General features: G+C 39.0%; 1 protein-coding gene across 3 annotated transcripts in view; it reads right to left on the bottom strand.

Annotated features, from left to right (window-relative positions):
• The window catches only part of LOC136833174 (ABC transporter G family member 20-like), a 105,938-nt gene that overhangs the window by 11,127 nt on the left and 75,747 nt on the right, over nt 1-19,064 (bottom strand). The window contains exons 1-5 of one of the 3 annotated variants that reach the window (XM_067094928.1): nt 7,566-8,444; nt 3,882-3,998; nt 2,327-2,486; nt 774-928; nt 174-281 (exon numbers count right to left, since the gene is read on the bottom strand). In XM_067094928.1, the coding sequence (XP_066951029.1) occupies nt 174-281; nt 774-928; nt 2,327-2,486; nt 3,882-3,998; nt 7,566-7,864 (839 nt within the window). In that variant the 5' untranslated portion in view covers nt 7,865-8,444. Of the gene's footprint in view, nt 1-173; nt 282-773; nt 929-2,326; nt 2,487-3,881; nt 4,168-7,565; nt 8,445-19,064 lie in introns of those variants that run through there. The other 2 variants (XM_067094929.1, XM_067094930.1) reach the window with 2 other exon arrangements.

Raw genomic sequence — 19,064 nt, 5'->3', positions numbered from 1 at the left:
AGTTTTGAAATAAAGGGGCATACATATAGATGCAGGCGAATGTATGGAAATTACAAATAGCGTTTTGAAATTTCTAGTGGATAAGCATACAGACAGACGCAATCTAAATCCTTAAGAACCTACGTCCCACTTCACTGATGGAGGTAATAACCGACGACTGATGCAATCCTTACCTGCTTCTGAGCAGAGGGTCAACGCCAACTGTAGGTTCGTCCAGAATGAGCAGTTCGGGTTCATGCACCAACGCCGCTGCAAAACTGGCGCGTCGCTGCTGGCCACCACTTTTGGATTTCCAGAAGGTTTTAAGTTAATATAACACCGAATTTGCATCATAACGGTCCTCTAATTTAACAAGTATATTGACTTAAATCCTCTGATTTCATGAGAACCATATAGTTCAGAATATATATCAATATGAGTTTTGTGAAGGTGCAATGGAATGATAATATAAAATTTAGGCCAAAGACCAAGCGTTGGGACCTATGAGGTCATTCTGCGCTGAAAGGGAGATTGAAGGTAGAAAGGTTTGAAAGGTGTAACAGGAGGAAATCCTCGCAGTTGCAGTATGAAATAATTGTAAAGAGAGGTGGAAAGTAAGATGGAAGAAAAAGATTATGAACGGAGGTGCAGTAAAAGGAATGGAAGGGGTTGCAGCTAGGGGCCGAAGGGACACCGCAACGCAGTGTACTGACGGCACTTATATACCCCTCTACGCTACGGAAGTCTTATGAAGGTAGTGTTGACTTAGTGTGAATAATTCTCTGGTGTCTCACCTGAGCTGAGTGATTAACCTGTTGGGTTCGGGAAGATCGAGGAATTTCACCAGGAAGTTGGTTCTCTCCTGGATTTTCTCGGACGAGAGATTGTGAATTCTTCCGAAATAACTCAGCGTTTCTCCGATGGTGAATTCCGAGTACAAGGCCAATTCCTGAAGGGATAAAAGTGAGAAAGTTGGTGTCCCGTTTCTCTCTCTCTCTCTCTCTCTCTCTCTCTCTCTCTCTCTCCCTACAGAAGTAACAAGGACTAAATGCTAAGATAGCCAATAATTGTCCAAGGTTCTCCCCCATATACAAGCAACAAGGTAAAGCTGTTTATATTTTAGTCGTCTCGGAATGTAAATTATCCATAAAAAGACATATTATTATTATTATTACTATTATTATTATTATTATTCATAAAAGACCATAGATTTTAAGTAAGGCTCTACAGCATGGGTTCTTAACCGGGGGTATGGGAACCAAATGCTGGGGGTATGGGACTCGATCTCTGGGTACTGGTATTTATTTTATTTAATGTATTAATTTATACTTGGGTAAAAAATATAATGAAGTTATTAATGCTATGTTTTATTCCTGGCAATCCATATCTAAAGTACAGGAAATTCAAGCTATTGACATATTTGGAAGACATACTGGCAAATAATAGGATTGGTGATAATTATTTCGACAGTCAAGTGAAGGGGGTATGGGACCATACTGGACAATCCATTGGGGGTCTGGAATCATCGAAAGGTTAAGAACCCCTGCTCTACAGAATGTTATACCCGCGCCCTGGCAACCTACCGGTCAACAAATCACAAATAAAATAATTCAATGGAGACAAACTATTGGAATTATCTTATCTTTAAGAGTTTATTTAATGAAATTTAATTCTTCCACACATACTTAATCATGTACTTTGCTAGGAAAGTTTATACAATCATGCCTGCCACGGACAAAAGAAAAGGACCCCTAGCCTTGTCAAAAGTCAAACTTTTTTGAACTTACAACAAATCCCGTGGTCTGATGCAAGCGACAGTGGGCGATAACGAATCCCGAAAGCCAAAAAAGTATGTAAATACTAAAGCACGTCACTCAGTCGATCAACAAGAAGGCAAACTATAAATTTGAAATGTGTCTTAAATCAGAACGGATTCAACTAAATCTTTCCCCAAAATTCTAATGGATGAGCTAAGAAGTACCAGGCATTCCTTAATAAGGTTTACATTTCCTAGAACGCTTCGTAGGATTTACTGCGTCACATGTCAGAGCAAAGGGAGCTGTGATACTGCAGGAGGAGGCCAGGCTAAATCGAATGGTCAGAAAGCACTTGGAATCCATCTCATAATCTAGGTTCCCTGTTCAAATCGATATCTTGGTTCCTGATTGATCTCACAGTCCAATCAGCTCTTCCCTGGACCATAACCAACCCTTGCATAAAATCTCAAAGAAGTTCACCTACACACTTCGGAGATACCTCGTAAACAAGTGAACAAGCATTCAGACAAGTTCTACAGACCCTGCATTCCGACAGGCAAGTAAATAGGGCCGGGCGAATATCAACTGACCTGTGGCATGTAGCCTACCCGGTGACCTGGGACGGCAGCGAGGGCACTCCCAGGGGGATACCCATAAAGGAAGATTTCGCCAGAATCCAAAGACAGGCGGTTCACTATGCATCCCAGAAGAGTCGTCTTCCCACAGCCACTGGGCCCCAGCAACCCATAACTGCGGAATGAAGGATCGATGAGATTCAAAGAAATAATGAGGTGAGTGTTCTCGTCATTACTGTCAGAATGAAAGACACAACTCCCTACCGTACTGCTACAGTACCTGAGTGAAGTACCAGCATTTCAAAAAGCGGCGATAGGAACATTACATATCAATCATAAATCATCTTATTTATTTATTTATTTATCCAGATGGGCAGGGAATGCAATGGAAAGTATGCCTGTATACAATGTGCACTTATAATCAGCTAGAGCAATCTAAAGGCGAGTTATCGTTGACAGGATAATCATTCCGATAAGGATTTTGTTTAATCACGATGAACATGAAAATTAGGTACAACTTAAAAGTCCCATGAAGACTACTTGATAAGATACGACTCACAAACACTGCCGTGGAAAACTGTCGACATTACATCCTGTCAGTTTTCACGCAGACCGCCTCCATCTACGTACGGGTGCAAAACAGATGTTTATTGCTATTTTGCTGCCAATATATACTTGAAATCGACCTGTATATCTGTACCTTATCGTTCATTCAATATCCGTACACTAAGCCTTTGAAAATTCAAGCATGACTTTTAACAACTGCCTGCGGTTTATCTAACAAATATCTGCAACCATGATGACCTGTTGAATACTTAGTCATGGTCTGTTATCATGACTTGTTTTGAAGGTAAAACATGAAAATGAATTTAATTAGCCTTTATTTCAGTTACAATCAAACAAAATAAGAAAAGTGCCAAAAATTACATGGAGAAAAAATATCAAACTTGGATAACAGTAATCGATTCTCTCTCAGAGAAGTGGGTATGGGATAAAGTATATGTGTATTGCCTCAGGTATCGATTAATTTATGTTTACATCTTTTAATGTTTTGACTGATTTATGAAATATAGCCAGTAAAAAGAGGGAGATACTAGAGTCTAAAGGTGGAACTGGAAAAACCCCACAGTTGCACTAAGGCGTGGCAGTTAGACGTGTTGGACAGCAAAACTTGGGGGGGAAGTAGGCTAAAATGTGGACGCAGTTTAAGAGCCGAAGGGACGTTGCAAACACCCTTTAGTGATCTCCAAGGTCTTTGGACCTTGGTAATCTCAACAGCGCACTATATGAGGTGCATTGACGGCACTATGCATATATATATATACACATATACATACATGCACGAATGTCGTGTCCCGTATTTATGCCCAAAATGTTTCCCAAACACTATTTACTTATTATTATACACCATTAACTTCAGTAAATATTTTACATTAAATTCGTTGACAAAACGAAGCAAGCAAAAGCACAATCAAAATTATTATACAAATAAACATCCAACATCATGACATGAACACAATGTGGAACAAATGACTGCTAAAGCAATAACAAAGAAACAAGTAGGACTTACATGGCGCCTTGAGGCACACACATGTCAAGGCCTTCCAAGACATGGACTCTGTGCCTTCCGCTTCCGTAGGACTTGAAGGCCTGCTGTACTACGACGACATTGGCGCTGCCGTTGACACTTCGTACATATGAAAAATGTGAAGAAAATATAAAGGTATGCGGCGCGATGAAGAACGCATGACTTTGTAAATAAAATGCTGGTCTGAGGAAAACTCTTCATCAAGATAAGTAACACTTTTGGATCTCCAGTAGAAACAAAATACTGGTCGAGACGAATTTTCCATCACCTAGAACGTATGAATTTATATATATTAAAAAAAATTAGTGGTCTGAGACAAAATATTCATCAACATAAGCAACGTATGAATCTATCAACAAAATTCTGACCTGAGAAAATATTTATCAAGAAGAAGAACGTGTCAACCTAAACGCATAATAGTGGCCTGAGACAAACTATCTATTAAGAAGAGCGTATGAATTTATAAACAAAATACTTATCTGAGACAAGTTGTTCACCAAGTAGAAGAACACGTGAATTTAAAAAAAGAATACTGGCCTGAGACAAACTGTTGATCAAATAGAACAAGTGAATCTACAAACAAAATATTGGCCAGAGACAAGATTTTCACAAATATGGCAGCAGTAAAAAGAAATCGCAAAAATGAATGTGTGCCCTTCATAAAATCCTGCCGAAGCGAAAAATACTCTAAACACAAGTAACAGCTAATTCAGAATTTTTTTTTTTATCAAGCATCATCAAATATTAGGAAGAATACACCTTAATCTACCCGTGCACAAACATCAATCTACTTTGCCAGCAATATTCATGAAAAAGCTCATCATGAGTGGAGTTATTAATAATCTAGAAAATGCTGAGTTTGATGTTGAAAGATCTTAAGATCGGGAAATCTGTTGGTGCAAGATATCACGATTAGCTGAGGATAAATTGTAAGAAAATGTCTTACGACCTTATTCTGATTATATCAGGAAACCGGAGTCTCATGATGTACAATTCCAAAGACACTGATTGAGCAAGTTTTCTGGAACACAGACTCTAATGATGAAAGGTTCCACAGGAAGGATACGTTATTCTCAGTCTAGGAATACATTACTCTCAGTATAGCGATACATTACTCTCAATTTAAGGTTACATTATTCTCAGTCTAAGGATAGATTATTTCCAGCTTAGGGACACAGTATTCTCAGTCTACGGATACATTACTCTTAGTCTAGGGACACATTATTCTCAGTCTAAGGCTACACTGCACCTTGAGCAAAGAGGCTTTGACACTGAATGTCGAGAAAAACAACGGCAGGAATCTATAGCAACAGGAATACATAGGTTATCGGCATGTCATCATTTAGGACTGAACACTATGGAGAGGGGGATCTCACACAATCCAAATATGTCAGAAATCCTTACCAAAAATCTAACGATGCATGAAAATCCGTTATAATTCGTTGAATTACTCTGGTTATAGAAAATTATATATTACTGCTAGAAGATATTTAATGAGTTTAGTTCCACCGGCCTCTAGAAATGTAGTTTCGAAAACAGTATCAGATTAACAAAGACTGATCCTATTGAGAACTAAGAAAAACGAAACTGGGCAAAAAGACATCTATACTTCATATCATTTCTCATTGACACATTTTGTTAGTTTGATTGCCTCGTGAGTTTTAGAGCTTCAATTAAATATTAAAAATTATACTTCTTCTCTTTTAGGTAACATAATTTCTGGTTAAAACTGCGACCTGAGAGCTTTTGGGTTTCGTTATTCATATCATGCTCGTAATATTCGTAAGATCTCTACTTTCAATAATAATATTAAAACGATCTTTGCAGGCACATTAGTTAATAAATTTATTCCTCGAAAATTCTACAGTCCAAACTAAGCTATGACCTGTTCATTTCTTACAGAATATTATAAAATTTACTTTTATTCATCTCCCAGGATTCTCATCTCTAACTGTACAAGTTCATTAACTTGACCAGTGTCTCTGCTGGGCTGAGACTTATAGAATTATCGGTAGATCTCAATGTTCAAAGCTCATACTTCTCTTCTCTTGAAAGTTATTTTTAAAAAAGTCGAATCATTATCGGAAATTTCTGTACCTTTTAGTTTTCAGTAAAAGAAAGCTATTGTGCCGGCTTTGTCTGTCCGTCTGCACTTTATTCTGAGACTAGAGCGCTGCAAATTAGTATGTTAATCATCCACCATCCAATCATCAACATACCAAATTGCAGCCTTCTAGCCTCAGTAGTTTTTATTTTATTTAAGGTTAAAGTTAGCCATAATCGTGCTTCTGGCAACGATATAGGACAGGCTACCACCGGCCCGTGGTTAAAGGTTCATGGGTCGCGGCTCATACAGCATTATGCCGAGACTACCGAAAGATAGGTCTATTGTCGGTGGCCTTGATTATACGCTGTAGCGGCTGTACAGAAAACTCGACTGCGCCGAAGAAACTTCGGCGCATTTTTTACTTGTTTATTTTGTTTCTTAACGTAGCAATCTTCTCCACGTATTAACCCATTAAATACTCATCAAGCGCCATCAAAGTGAGACACTACCACTTGGTTCCCGAAATTCTATTTGCTCCTTCATCTGTTATTTAACTAACCTGCAATTACATTTTATTCGAAAATGTCTCAGACTGCCAAGGTTATTATCAAAATTTTTGACGGTAGTAAGCCTATTTTTCCGAACATACCCTTGTGTATTGGCATCATTTACATTGCGATATCAAATGTGCATTTGTAAAAAGTTAAGTATATCTTAGTTTAACCAGACCACTGAGCTGATTAACAGCTCTCCTAGGGCTGGCCCGAAGGATTAGATTTATTTTACGTGGCTAAGAACCAATTGGTTACTGGACCTACAGCTTATTGTGGAATCCGAACCCCATTATGACGAGAAATGAATTTCTATCACCAGAAATAAATTCCACTAATTCTTCACTGGCCGGTCGGAGACTCGAACGCTGGGCCAACAGCGTGCTAGCCGAGAGCTCTACCTACCCCTCCAATGAAGAACTAATGATAATAAGGTGGTGGTGACAATAAGCCTCGGTCTTCTACATTTCTTGATTTTATGAAAAAATATCTACCAGTAGTATTGGTGCCTATTCTCTCAGGCAGACAATATATTGGTGGCAGCTATTTGCCATTAAACCCACCCTTCGATGGAATCTACCCAAATGCCTACCCACAAATTTTTCAAATTCCTTGTATCCCTAACTTTGCTATGCGTTACTGATAAAATAATAATAATAATAAAAAAAAACAGAGAATGGCAAACTCTGAGGTTGGCTGGGTACAGTGTTGTACTGAAGGAAAATATTGTTCAATCTCGGCGTGTTGCGTAGCTACCCTGGAGTCTCGTTGTGACGCCATACCGCTCACCACAGATTCCCAACGTCCGTTGCAAGTTCCTAAACACTGATTTCGTGAAGGTGCTGATCCCATGCCTAAGCCTCATAGATGATCACGGGATCTTACGTGACAAAGGCGTCTGGCTGTCACTCGTTGTCACCAATTCAAGTACTAACCAGACCCTGTTTTGCTTAAAAGCAGATCTGTCCTTTACAGGCAGCTGGTCATCTTTTCACTTAGGCAACAGGAGGTTCATAACATTCACCTACTACTACAGTCATCTTTCTATCTGGCACTTGTCCATCTTACCTCTTGTTTGGCGTCTGAACATCTTGCAAAGGCAGAGCTCCATTCCCAGGCGAAGGCTGTGCTTCCACCGCGCTGTCGGGAGATGTGTAATCCATTTTGCGGTCTAGTCTCGTGAGGGAGATGTCGCTTGAGATCTGGGAGGTCTTGCTCTCGGCATCGGGCGCTCTTCCCTTCACGTCGACGACGACGCTGTCGTAGAGCGAGCTCCTTGTCGAAAGCGGCGAGTCGCTGCTCACGACGAACTCCATGCCTTCTGAGCCGACTTTCGGCCGATAAGACAGCAGTTTCAAGGACGCCATCTTCGAGTTATCGATATCAACATTTATACAGTCAGGAACCGAACTCTAGGCTTGAAACTAGCGATTTGGTGACGCGATAAACGCTGCTATCTTATCGGCGGTGTTCGTATGGGTCATTAATGCACTTTTAATAATGTTTTATCCTCAAATTAACGATTTTGTTAATTTTCTCCCGCTGGGCTCTGGACATCTATGGAATTATATAATGCAAAAATGTTCACCTTTGCTCCAGTTCGGTTATCATTCAGCCAGTATGTTGGGAATTACCAAGGGAAGTAGCTCTTCACTATATGCGGCCGGATAACCTATAAGACTTTATAAATAATAACAAAGCATTTACGAACACCGAAAATGCAAAATGCGATCAGTGCTTGACAAAAGAGTGATCATTCAATGGCTTATAGTAGTGTTCATGCGACTTGGAACAAAAAGTCATACAACGCCAAGAAGGGTCTTTGCTTCACCTTCGGGAAACAAAGTGAAATGTCGCACAACAAATAAGGAGAGGCAGGATCTTCTTGCACCGGAAATTTTACACCACACCACTAAGCCTTCACAGAATAGGGTCCTGGACTGTTGTACTAGTCCGTTTGCCCTGATAATCCATGCCCCTGTTATCTTATCTCCTGTTTTGATAGGATGCTTAACGGGGTGTTCTTATCGCTTGTTTGTTATTCTTTTCGAGAAAAAAGAGAGAAAATAATCAGAATCGTTGATCATGAATCTAAAATAAAATATGTGGTCAGTGTCTGCCACCATGCAGTATATTCGCAGTACATTTCAATCTCTCGGAATTGAACGAACTGAATGTTATTTAGCTGGAAATGCGTGTCCTTTTCCCTGAACTGAAATCACCTGCATTAAAATGTATCGTTAATTACGATAAGATTAAATTTAAGAGCCTTATAAAACCTCGACTTCAAAGTGTAGAAAATAGATTTAATCTTCACTCGAGGTCCTGGAACCACCAGGCATCACAGAGATATTGCAGGCGATAAGATGATGATTCAATATCGGATGATTATGGCACCTTGTGTCACGACAATATACTAATGTAAAAATTAGGATAAGGATTAGGATAAGGAGAAGGAGGACGATATGAAACCGGGAAACTTTCAATATCATTCTTGCATTCATAACTCTTCTGTTCATTGTAATTTATCTCACAATTATGAGTAACGCGTCTCCCGGCATCAATTAGGGTGCATTAACATCCGAGTAAATGGGCTTACGAATTCGTCCGGTTCGAAACCCGTATGTAGAAGAAAAAAAAAGTTGGCTCAGCTTATGGTCGTCCGGTTCGACGCTCGTGTATAAAAAAAAATGGTTGGCTCAGCTTATGGCCGCCGTGCACGAAACTTGCTACAAACTTTATCAGTTTGGTATAAGCTGAAATGAGCCACAATAGAGCGATTAATGTTATTCTGATTTGCACACATGATTCTTGAATAGCGAGAGAAAAACGGAGAAGCAAAGCAAGAAAAAAAGAAAAAGTGAAGATAAATAATCCCCGTTTTTATCCTGATTCTGGGTTACGAATTATAAAACTGAAAACCTACTAAACTGTAGCCGTATTCAGATATACTTCATAGGTTTTACCAAAAAATGAAATATAATAAATGTTTGCAAGATGCGTTGCTTACGGCACTCAAGAGACTTAGAGCATGACTGTTTGGCAAAGCCGTTTGGAAAAACAACAAGGAGAGAATACCATCATTTGTGAGGGGATGTCAAAGTGACTTTAAAAGCTCTTGATTTACAAGAATGTCGTTGATCTCTTCTTTGTTTTATACTTCGACTATTTTTGAGCTACCTACGAAAAATTAAGATTCAGCTCTTTTGAATGTAACAAAGCTACTATCACCAAATTAAAATATTAATGAAGCGATTCTCAATGGTTTTAATAGATAGAAGTTGTCCATTCTGGTGACACTCCAAGTTCCTCATTGGACAGGTGGGTATCGTTCTCAGCTAGCACTCTGCTGGTCCCGCGTCTATTCTCTGGCCGGCCAATGAAGAATTAGAGGAGTTTATTTCTGGTGACAGAAATTCATTTCTCGTTATGGTGTGGTTCGGATTCCACAATAAGCTGTAGGTCCCGTTGCTAGGTAATTGGTTCTTGGCAACGTAAAATAAATCTAATCCTTCGGGCCAGCCCTAGGAGAGCTTTTAATCAGCTCAGTGGTCTGGTTAAACTAAGGTATACTTTTGGTCACACTCCATAAAATTAATAACAACGATCATCATTACCGTAACAATTTATAACTGCCCTTTTAAACACTCTTCTCTATACTTCTTAATCCTGCTGACAAAAATAACACGCTTGTAAGAACAGGCCATTAAGAGGCCATTAAGATATATATACATGGTCATTAAGTCTCGTCTCGTCTATTAATTGAACCACGATTACAAATGCTGTCTGTGGCAACCAGTGACAACGACATGTTGAAATTGCTGCCACCTTATCAGGTAACAGATTACACAATTATGTGTCTATCTCTAATGTTCTGCGAAGACCACTGTACTGCTAGATAAAGCTGGTCCCGAGGATAAGGCGACCCTCAGTAGTGCACTCGCACTTACGATCACATGCACGAGATACTGGGCCTGACGCGATTACGTCCACACTGAGCTTGCTCTCTCTCCCTCTCTCTCTCTCTCTCTCTCTCTCTCTCTCTCTCTCTCTCTCTCTCTCTCTCGTTTGTTGTTTTAAAGGTTGCTTTCGATGAAAGAAATCACAAGAATAAAAAAAAAGCTATTTTAATCTGGAAAATACGTGCTAAGAAAGAATATACATAATATATTATATATATATATAAATATATATATACTGTATATATATACATGGATAGATATTTATATATATATACATAATATATATATATTATATATATATATATATATATATATATATATATATATACATAGATAGAACATAGATAGATATTTCTAACAATACCTCATTCAAACTGGATGGTATCTAGTGGAGGTCCTGTTAGTAATTGTACTAATGCACAGAAGAATTGTGTATGTGATAAAGTTAATATGTTAATATATATATATATATATATATATATATATATATATATATATATATATATATAAAATTCAAAAGAGCATCAGTACAGCAGAGTCGGGTCCAAGTCTACCTTTAATAATTAGAAACCCAGTAATTAATTAACTAACCACTCTTGATGGCCCATTGGTAAAATCTCCGCTGTGCGTCATCGTTTCCCAACCAGTCGGCAGTTCGAATCCCACCGGTGACGAAGCGCTTATCAATTATAACTGCCCCTTAGGTGTATGTTAATCGCGAGTGAACTGGATAACAAACGACATTTGCCGCTTAATATCTGTGAATATAACACATGTCATGGTGTATGTAATAAAAATTCATAAATAGCTATGTGTTACAAACGTCCCAGTGTACCAAATAGGTATCATGGGGAGGTGAGTTGCTATCGATCCTATTTACAAGTAAAATATGCGCTTTAGTTTTTTCGGCGCAATCGAGTTTTCTGTACATCGTATAATCAAGGCCACCGAAAACAGATCTATCATTCGGTGGTCTCGGTATAATACTGTACGAACCGCGGCTCATGAAACTGTAACCCAAGGTCTAGAGCTTTAACCAAAGCCCGATAGACACCAATCCTATTTTGTTGCCGTTTAACCTTAAATAAAATAAAAACTACTGAAGCTAGAGGGCTGCAATTTGGTATGTTTGATGATTGGAGGGTGAATGATCAACATACCAATTTGAAGCCCTCTGGCCTTATTAGTTTTTAAGATCTGAGGGCGGACAGAAAAAAGTGCGGACGGACAGACAAAGCTGGCACAATAGTTTTCTTTTCAGAAAACTAAAATCTGAATTTGACAGGCATATGTACAGCAGAGTCGGTATCAAGTTATACGTCTCTTTCGATGACTCAACAGTAAAAACGTCTTCTTTCCCAAAACGGCGGCAATTCGAATCCCACTGACGACGAAACTCTTATCAATTATCATTCCCCCTTGGGTGTGTGCTATTCCCGAGGTAGAATGAAGTAGATATTTGGAACGGAGGTTGCTGTGACAAAGTACAAACCTATATGAGGGTATGCAACGCACAGAAAATATTTATTACATCATTCTTGAATAGCTGGGAACATAGCAACGTATTTTTTTGAAGGTTTTTATTTAAAATGTCAGATTACTGCGGACGAATTGAAGAAATACACAGGTAAACGTAAAAAAAAAAAAAGAGGCAAACCCACCCCTACCCGTCTCCATACTCCAGCCTATCTAACCTCTAGGTGACGGGACTCATTACTCTACAAGCATTACCTCATTGATTTCATAAAATTATGAAGGAATGAATTTCCGTTACTTTTGTAATACAAATCTGAAAGGAAAACAATTTAGAGTGAATAATAACGGTAGTATGAACCTCTGAAAAGCTGGTTGCACGGAGGAAAGTTTGAACTAATTATTCTGGCTTAGATATGGTAACTTTAATATGCCAGGAACGGTTGCTTGGAGAATTTTCCTCCCCGACTCCATACCTTATCAATAGTCGTTGTGAGTTCCTCCTGAAGGGTTCCCATATATTCTAGGTTCCCAGATTTCTTCTATTTCCATCGTTCTATCCACTGATCTATCGACACCCTTCATGCTTTACACGCTGCATCTATAGCATGCAAAAAATGTGGTAATTCTTTCCTTCCTTGCCAATGTGTGCAACAGAATAAAATTAAACATCATTTAAATGTTTACGCTCTTCTTCATCATTTGACTCTCAGGAATTTATGGAATAGAATAATAGTTGGCCCGACGAACGATAGTTCTTCATTGGACTGGCGGGTAGAGTTCTTGGCTAGCACGCTGTTGGCCCAGCGTTCGAGTCTCCGACCGGCCAGTGAAGAATTAGAGGAATTTATTTCTGGTGATAAAAATTAATTTCCCGTCATAATGTGGTTCGGATTCCACAATAAGCTGTAGATCCCGTTGCTAGGTAACCAGTTGGTTCTTAGCCACGTAAAATAAGTCTAATCCTTCGGGCCAGCCCTAGGAGAGCTGTTAATCAGCTCAGTGGTCTGGTTAAACTAAGATATACTTAACAGACGAACGATCTCCACAAAATAGCCACCTGCGGGAGGCTCGCTTCCTCGGTTAACATTCCATAAATTTGTCTTCCGTGTGATCACGGCCCTGACAATAATTGTATCTTATTACATCCTGCCCGTTAGCTACCCTGTGTTTTATGTTCTCTGAGGAAGCATAGTCTCCGTTTTCGTATGTCGCATGTTTCAACTTCCGGCGCGTATTTTATGATGTAGGGCCTTCCGTGCCTCTCGCCTTAATTGGGCTAATTTCTGTTATAAAAAACCTTCGGGACTTCTCTATTTTGTAAGGTATCCTTTTTCCCCTCCTCGTAATGCTTGGCTTCATCGTTGACGATTTATACATTTCACCGCTATTTTTGTTATTATTTTAGAACACGTTTCCCAATCTTCATACTGTTCTGTTTCTTCATCGAAGAATGTTAATTGTTTACTGTAATTTTTCGTGGACTCGAAACATACCAAAACTACTTTACGCAGTATCGTTTAAATCAAAGCTAAATGTGCCTGTGACCCTAATACAACTGATCTACAAGTCGAAAAAGAATATGGTACCGACGTCCTTTAAAAACTAACTCCACTAATACTTTTCTTGGTAACAATGTATTAACGTCATTACGCAATACATGGAGAAAGCGTTGTCTTAGCGTCAGCAGTTTGCAGCCAAATAAAAGGAAATGTAAAACAAATCTACTGGAACAAAATATAAAAAATAGATATGGAAATATAAACGGTCTCATACCAGCTGTCCATAACTTTATGACCAGATTTTAAAACTTCATTTTTAAGAAGTTTTAAACAGAAAGTCTCGGCGTTAGAATATAACATTTAAGCATTATATAATCTGTAGGTTATAAGACTGTCTGCCTTGTTTTTCTTGTGTAGCAACAAGGGCAACTAGTGACAAATAACCCGCGTGATGCATTGAGGCATCTAACCTATCACTGTTGTTACGTAATCGGGGAATGCATACGTTTTCAATATATACATTCGTACATTCGGTGGAAAACTTCCACAGCTTTTCCCTATAAATTTAGACCTCATGCTTTACCGTCTAAAGCAGGCAAAATTCTTAACATTTTTTCATTGCCTCTGGAAGTTATTTATTAAAGAATTCTCGTCAGTAGAAACAACTGAAATAGGATAAACTTCGTTATCACCTCGATCTCTGTTATCAACGCGGAGATCTACGGTAACAATTTTTCATTCCACGTAGATAAAGACGTAAGGCCTGGGTCAAGGATCCTGACCTCATATGGCTAATAAGAAAAAACTTGTCCATCAATTTGCTGTACAGAACCGTATCTGGGACAGCTTTAGATGGTACTTACAATGCGATAAGTACCTATGCACTTTTAAAGATTAGATACTTTAAAAGGGCTAAGACGCGCCTGTTCCCTTAAACATTCTTTACTTCATTTAAAAAAACAGTTCGTTTTCGTTTTTTTTTTTAAGTACCTTTCCTTTTAGATATAGCATTAAAACGCAATGTAGATCTAGTTAAATTGTTGGCATGGGTACGAACATATTCTAATTTGGAAGCGAGGAGATGCGCTCTATGGAAACGCTACACAGATAGAATGCCATCAAACGCTACTATAAATGTGAGGATTTCGGACCGGTTTACAGAACGGTATTGATTCTCTGTAAGTTTTATGCTTAGTATCCTCATCTTTGATTTCCTGGTTGATGGATAAAAAGGACAATGACTTCTGTTTAAATATTTACACACACATATACACGTATAAATATATGTTTATATATACATGTATGTATGTATTTACGTATGTACGTATATAGACTATCTCGTATATATTATTCACAAGATGAACCCTATTCATGTGGAACAAGCACACAGGACCCACTGACTTGAAATTCAAACTTCTAAAGAATATGGTGTTCAATAGAGAGAAGTAACAGAAGGTAACGGGAAATACTGAAAGAAGAGATCACTTATTGACAAAGAAAAAATAAATTAACAAATTAATAAATAAATAGATCAAAATGTAAGTAAATTGTTAAAATACAAGGAGAGTTATATCAAGGTAGTAACGCATTGCATCTTCGCTTGAATTTTTGAAGTGCCAGTTGCAAGAAATCCTCAAGGAGACTGTTCCACAGGCCAACGGTGCGAGGAATAAAGCACCTCTGGAACTGAGAAGTTCGACAGCTAGACATGTTTTCTGCGTATTGGTGCTGCTGCTGCTCAGCAAATCTGGTTGATCTCGGCAGATGAAGGGGATCAGGGGTCAGTTGTGAATGTGAAAGATCTCTGTTGAAATACAACTTATGAAAAACTAGCAAGCAAGAGAACATCCGTCGATGGTTCTAGTCGCAACTGCTATTATTAGGAAACAGAAACCTACCACCATGAACCACTGTCTAAAAGAGATAAATCTCTGGCAGAAGCGGACATCCACACGGAGAACAGTATTCTAGTAAACTTGGTACAGGAAGAACGAATGACTTAAAACAGGCTGCATTAATTTTATCACTGTTATAAATTAATGAAGCCTTGCGTACAATACCCAACTTCCTTGCAGCATTTGCTGACATTTTCATTAGGTGTTTCTAAAGAATTTACACCTAGAATAGTTAAAGCTTCAGATTCATTCAGCAGAATCCCACCCACCTGAAGGAGAGGATAGGTTGGAAACTCTGTACGAGATCTGCTAATCAATAGTGTTTTCGTTTTACTGGAGTTCAGCCTCATACCTCACCGATTTCACCATTCATTAACCCGGTTCTCTTAAGTGGAGACTACTACACGACTGCACCCACAAGTGCTGCATCATCGGCATAATGAACAATCTTATTTTTTAGGCCAACAACCATATCACATTTACACACCAAAATTAAATGCACAAGAACACTACCCTGTGGAACTCCAGGCTGTTGATGGGATCTTTACTAAACTTCCCATCAGCAACCCGTTGCTGTCTACCTGTAAGGAAATTTTGAAGTAAACCTAAAACTTATCCACCCATTCAAAGATTCTGAAGTGTATAAATTAAATGTCCTGTGATTTACTAAACCGAAAGCAGCACTAAAATCTATTTGAATTACTCTACACTCAAAATCCCTGTCAAATTTCTCTTGCAAAGGGCATGTCAAATCTAAAAGTACAACCGCAGGTACCTAACTGCTTCCTATATACATACTGACTATCAGCTAACAATCCCTTAGATTCAGCATACTTATGTAGTAGCTTAAAAATAAGATTTTCAGCAACTCTGGAGAGCACAGGGAAAATAGAAATTGGCCTGTAGTTTAATGCCGTTTGCAAATATCCCATTCTTTGGAGCAGGCACTGTATTACTAAGCCTACGCTCATCTGCAAAGGTACTACGTTGACCTAAAAATATATAGAATGGAGACAACACACCAGAAACCTTAAAAAAAAAAAATCAGGGTCTTCATCCCAGCTGTCAAGATTATCAAGAATTTTCTTAACATCTCTAGAGGGAAATGCAAATTTTTTAAGAATAGGTCCAGGATGACAAGTGCCTGGGAAACGTCCTCTGCTGACTGCTTAGCTTCAAAAGCTCGATGAGGCAGTTCAGCCTTTTCCTTAGGCTCAGTAACCAATCTACCATCATCTGTTAGTAGTGGTGGAATGGAGGACGGGCCTAACCCAAAGACAGATGATGCCAATTTGGTTCACCACAGATGAAGCTGAATAATCCCTTCAAGTTTCCCCTTTAAGGAATTATTGTAATTTCTCTCAGCTATATGGTAAATTCAATTCGCAGCACGACAAGACTGAACAAAAATGGTGTAACTGTCATGTGAACGATCTCGTCTCCATGCGTTGAATTTGGTCTGTTTGTCATGGTAAGTGGGTCTACATGTATCCTCAAACCATGTCTGGTCGTTTGTCCTAAATTTTATAACCTTTCTAGGGACATATATACATATATATATATATATATATATATATATATATATATATATATATATATATATATATATATATATATAATTATATATAAACATAAACATATATAAGCATGTTTGGTAACAGTAGCACTAGGCCTAAATATACCAATACGCCTAGTTCAATAATATGATTTTTACTTTTATCCTCCAAGTTTCCGCCCAACCAAAAGCCTTTTCTTTCGTTTATTTCTTTAAAAAAGTTCTAGCCAAGTCTTTCCGTCCTCTGCAGTGAATCCTAATATCTCTGATACCGATAAAAATTAATGACCATCCTAATCAACGAAAGATCAGATAAGCGATGCCACAAGTCTTCTGGCAACATTTTATCATATTGCCTCCAAACTTTGCTGTAAATATCCAGTATATATCTTTTCTGGTCAGGTGCAAAATTACTCTAAAGTTACATTCATAGAGGTGATGTCAAGCAAGCGTGTAAAAGCTGGTTGGATTTTGTTAGTAATAGTAATTAAAAGATATAAAATTTATCATGGAACTTGCTTATGTAATAAGGCTTTCATGGACTGGAAGCTCATGCAATAAGGCTTTCATGGACTGGAAGCTCATGCAATAAGGCTTTCATGGACTGGAAACTCATGTAAGAAGGCTTTTATGGACTGGAAGCTCATGTAATAAGGCTCTCATGGACTGGAAGCTCATGCAATAAGGCTTTAATGGACTGGAAGCTCATGTAAGAAGGCTCTTATGGACTGGAAGCTCATGCAATAAGGCTTTCATGGACTGGAAGCTCATGCAATAAGGCTTTCATGGAGCGGAAGCTCAGGCAATAAGGCTTTCATGGACTGGAAGCTCATGCAATAGGGCTTTCATGGACTGGAGGTCATGCAATAAGGCTTTCACTGGAAGCTCATGCAATAAGCTCTGGATCATGCAATAAGGCTTTTATGGACTGGAAGCTCATGCAATAAGGCTTTCATGGACTGGAAGGTCATGTAATAAAGGCTTTCATGGAAGCTCATGCAATTTTCATGGACTGGAAGGTCATGTAAAAAGGCTTTTATGGACTGGAACGTCATGCAATAAGGCTTTCATGGACTGGAAGCTCATGCAATAAGGCTTTCGTGGACTGGAAGTTCATGCAATAAGGTTTTCATGGACTGGAAGCTCATGCAATAAGGCTTTCATGGACTGGAAGCTCATGCAATAAGGCTTTCATGGACTGGAAGCTCATGCAATAAGGCTTTCATGGACTGGGAAGCTCATGCAATAAGGCTTTCATGGACTGGAAAGCTCATGCAATAAGGCTTTTATGGACTGGAAGGTCATGCAATAAGGCTTTCAATGACCGGAAGCTCATGCAATAAGGCTTTCATGGACTGGAAGCTCATGCAATAAAGCTTTCATGGACTGGAAGCTCATGCAATAAGGTTTTCATGAACTGGGAGCTCATGCAATAAGGCTTTCATGGACTGGGAGCTCATGCAATAAGTCTTTCATGGACTGGAAGCTCATACAATAAGGCTTTCATGGACTGGGAGCTCATGCAATAAGGCTTTCATGGACTGGGAGCTCATGCAATAAGGCTTTCATGGACTGGGAGCTCATGCAATAAAGCTTTCATGGACTGGAAGCTCATGCAATAAAGCTTTCATGGACTGGAAGCTCATGCAATAAGGCTTTCATGGACTGGGAGCTCATGCAATAAGGCTTTCATGGACTGGGAGCTCATGCAATAAGGCTTTCATGGACTGGGAGCTCATGCAATAAAGCTTTCATGGACTGGAAGCTCATGCAATAAAGCTTTCATGGACTGGAAGCTCATGCAATAAGGTTTTCATGAACTGGGAGCTCATGCAATAAGGCTTTCATGGACTGGGAGCTCATGCAATAAGTCTTTCATGGACTGGAAGCTCATGCAATAAGGCTTTCATGGACTGGGAGCTCATGCAATAAGGCTTTCATGGACTGGGAGCTCATGCAATAAGGCTTTCATGGACTGGGAGCTCATGCAATAAGGCTTTTATGGACTTGAAGCCTTCACAGATATATGCGCTCAGGTGATGCTGCCTCCACAGAAAACGGGCTTCCATGACACCGCATTTACAGAAAACGTGCAGAAGTATTGTCTCTTGGTTGCTTTCACGAGTTAGGTGAATGTCACCGGCTTGATAAGCACGTCGCCAAGATTGGAAGTCAACTTG

This window comes from Macrobrachium rosenbergii, chromosome 51 (genome assembly GCF_040412425.1).
Source record: "Macrobrachium rosenbergii isolate ZJJX-2024 chromosome 51, ASM4041242v1, whole genome shotgun sequence".
Classification (NCBI taxonomy): Eukaryota; Metazoa; Arthropoda; class Malacostraca; order Decapoda; family Palaemonidae; genus Macrobrachium; species Macrobrachium rosenbergii.
Note: the sequence above shows the minus strand (reverse complement) of the source record. Positions and strands in the feature narration are given on the sequence as shown.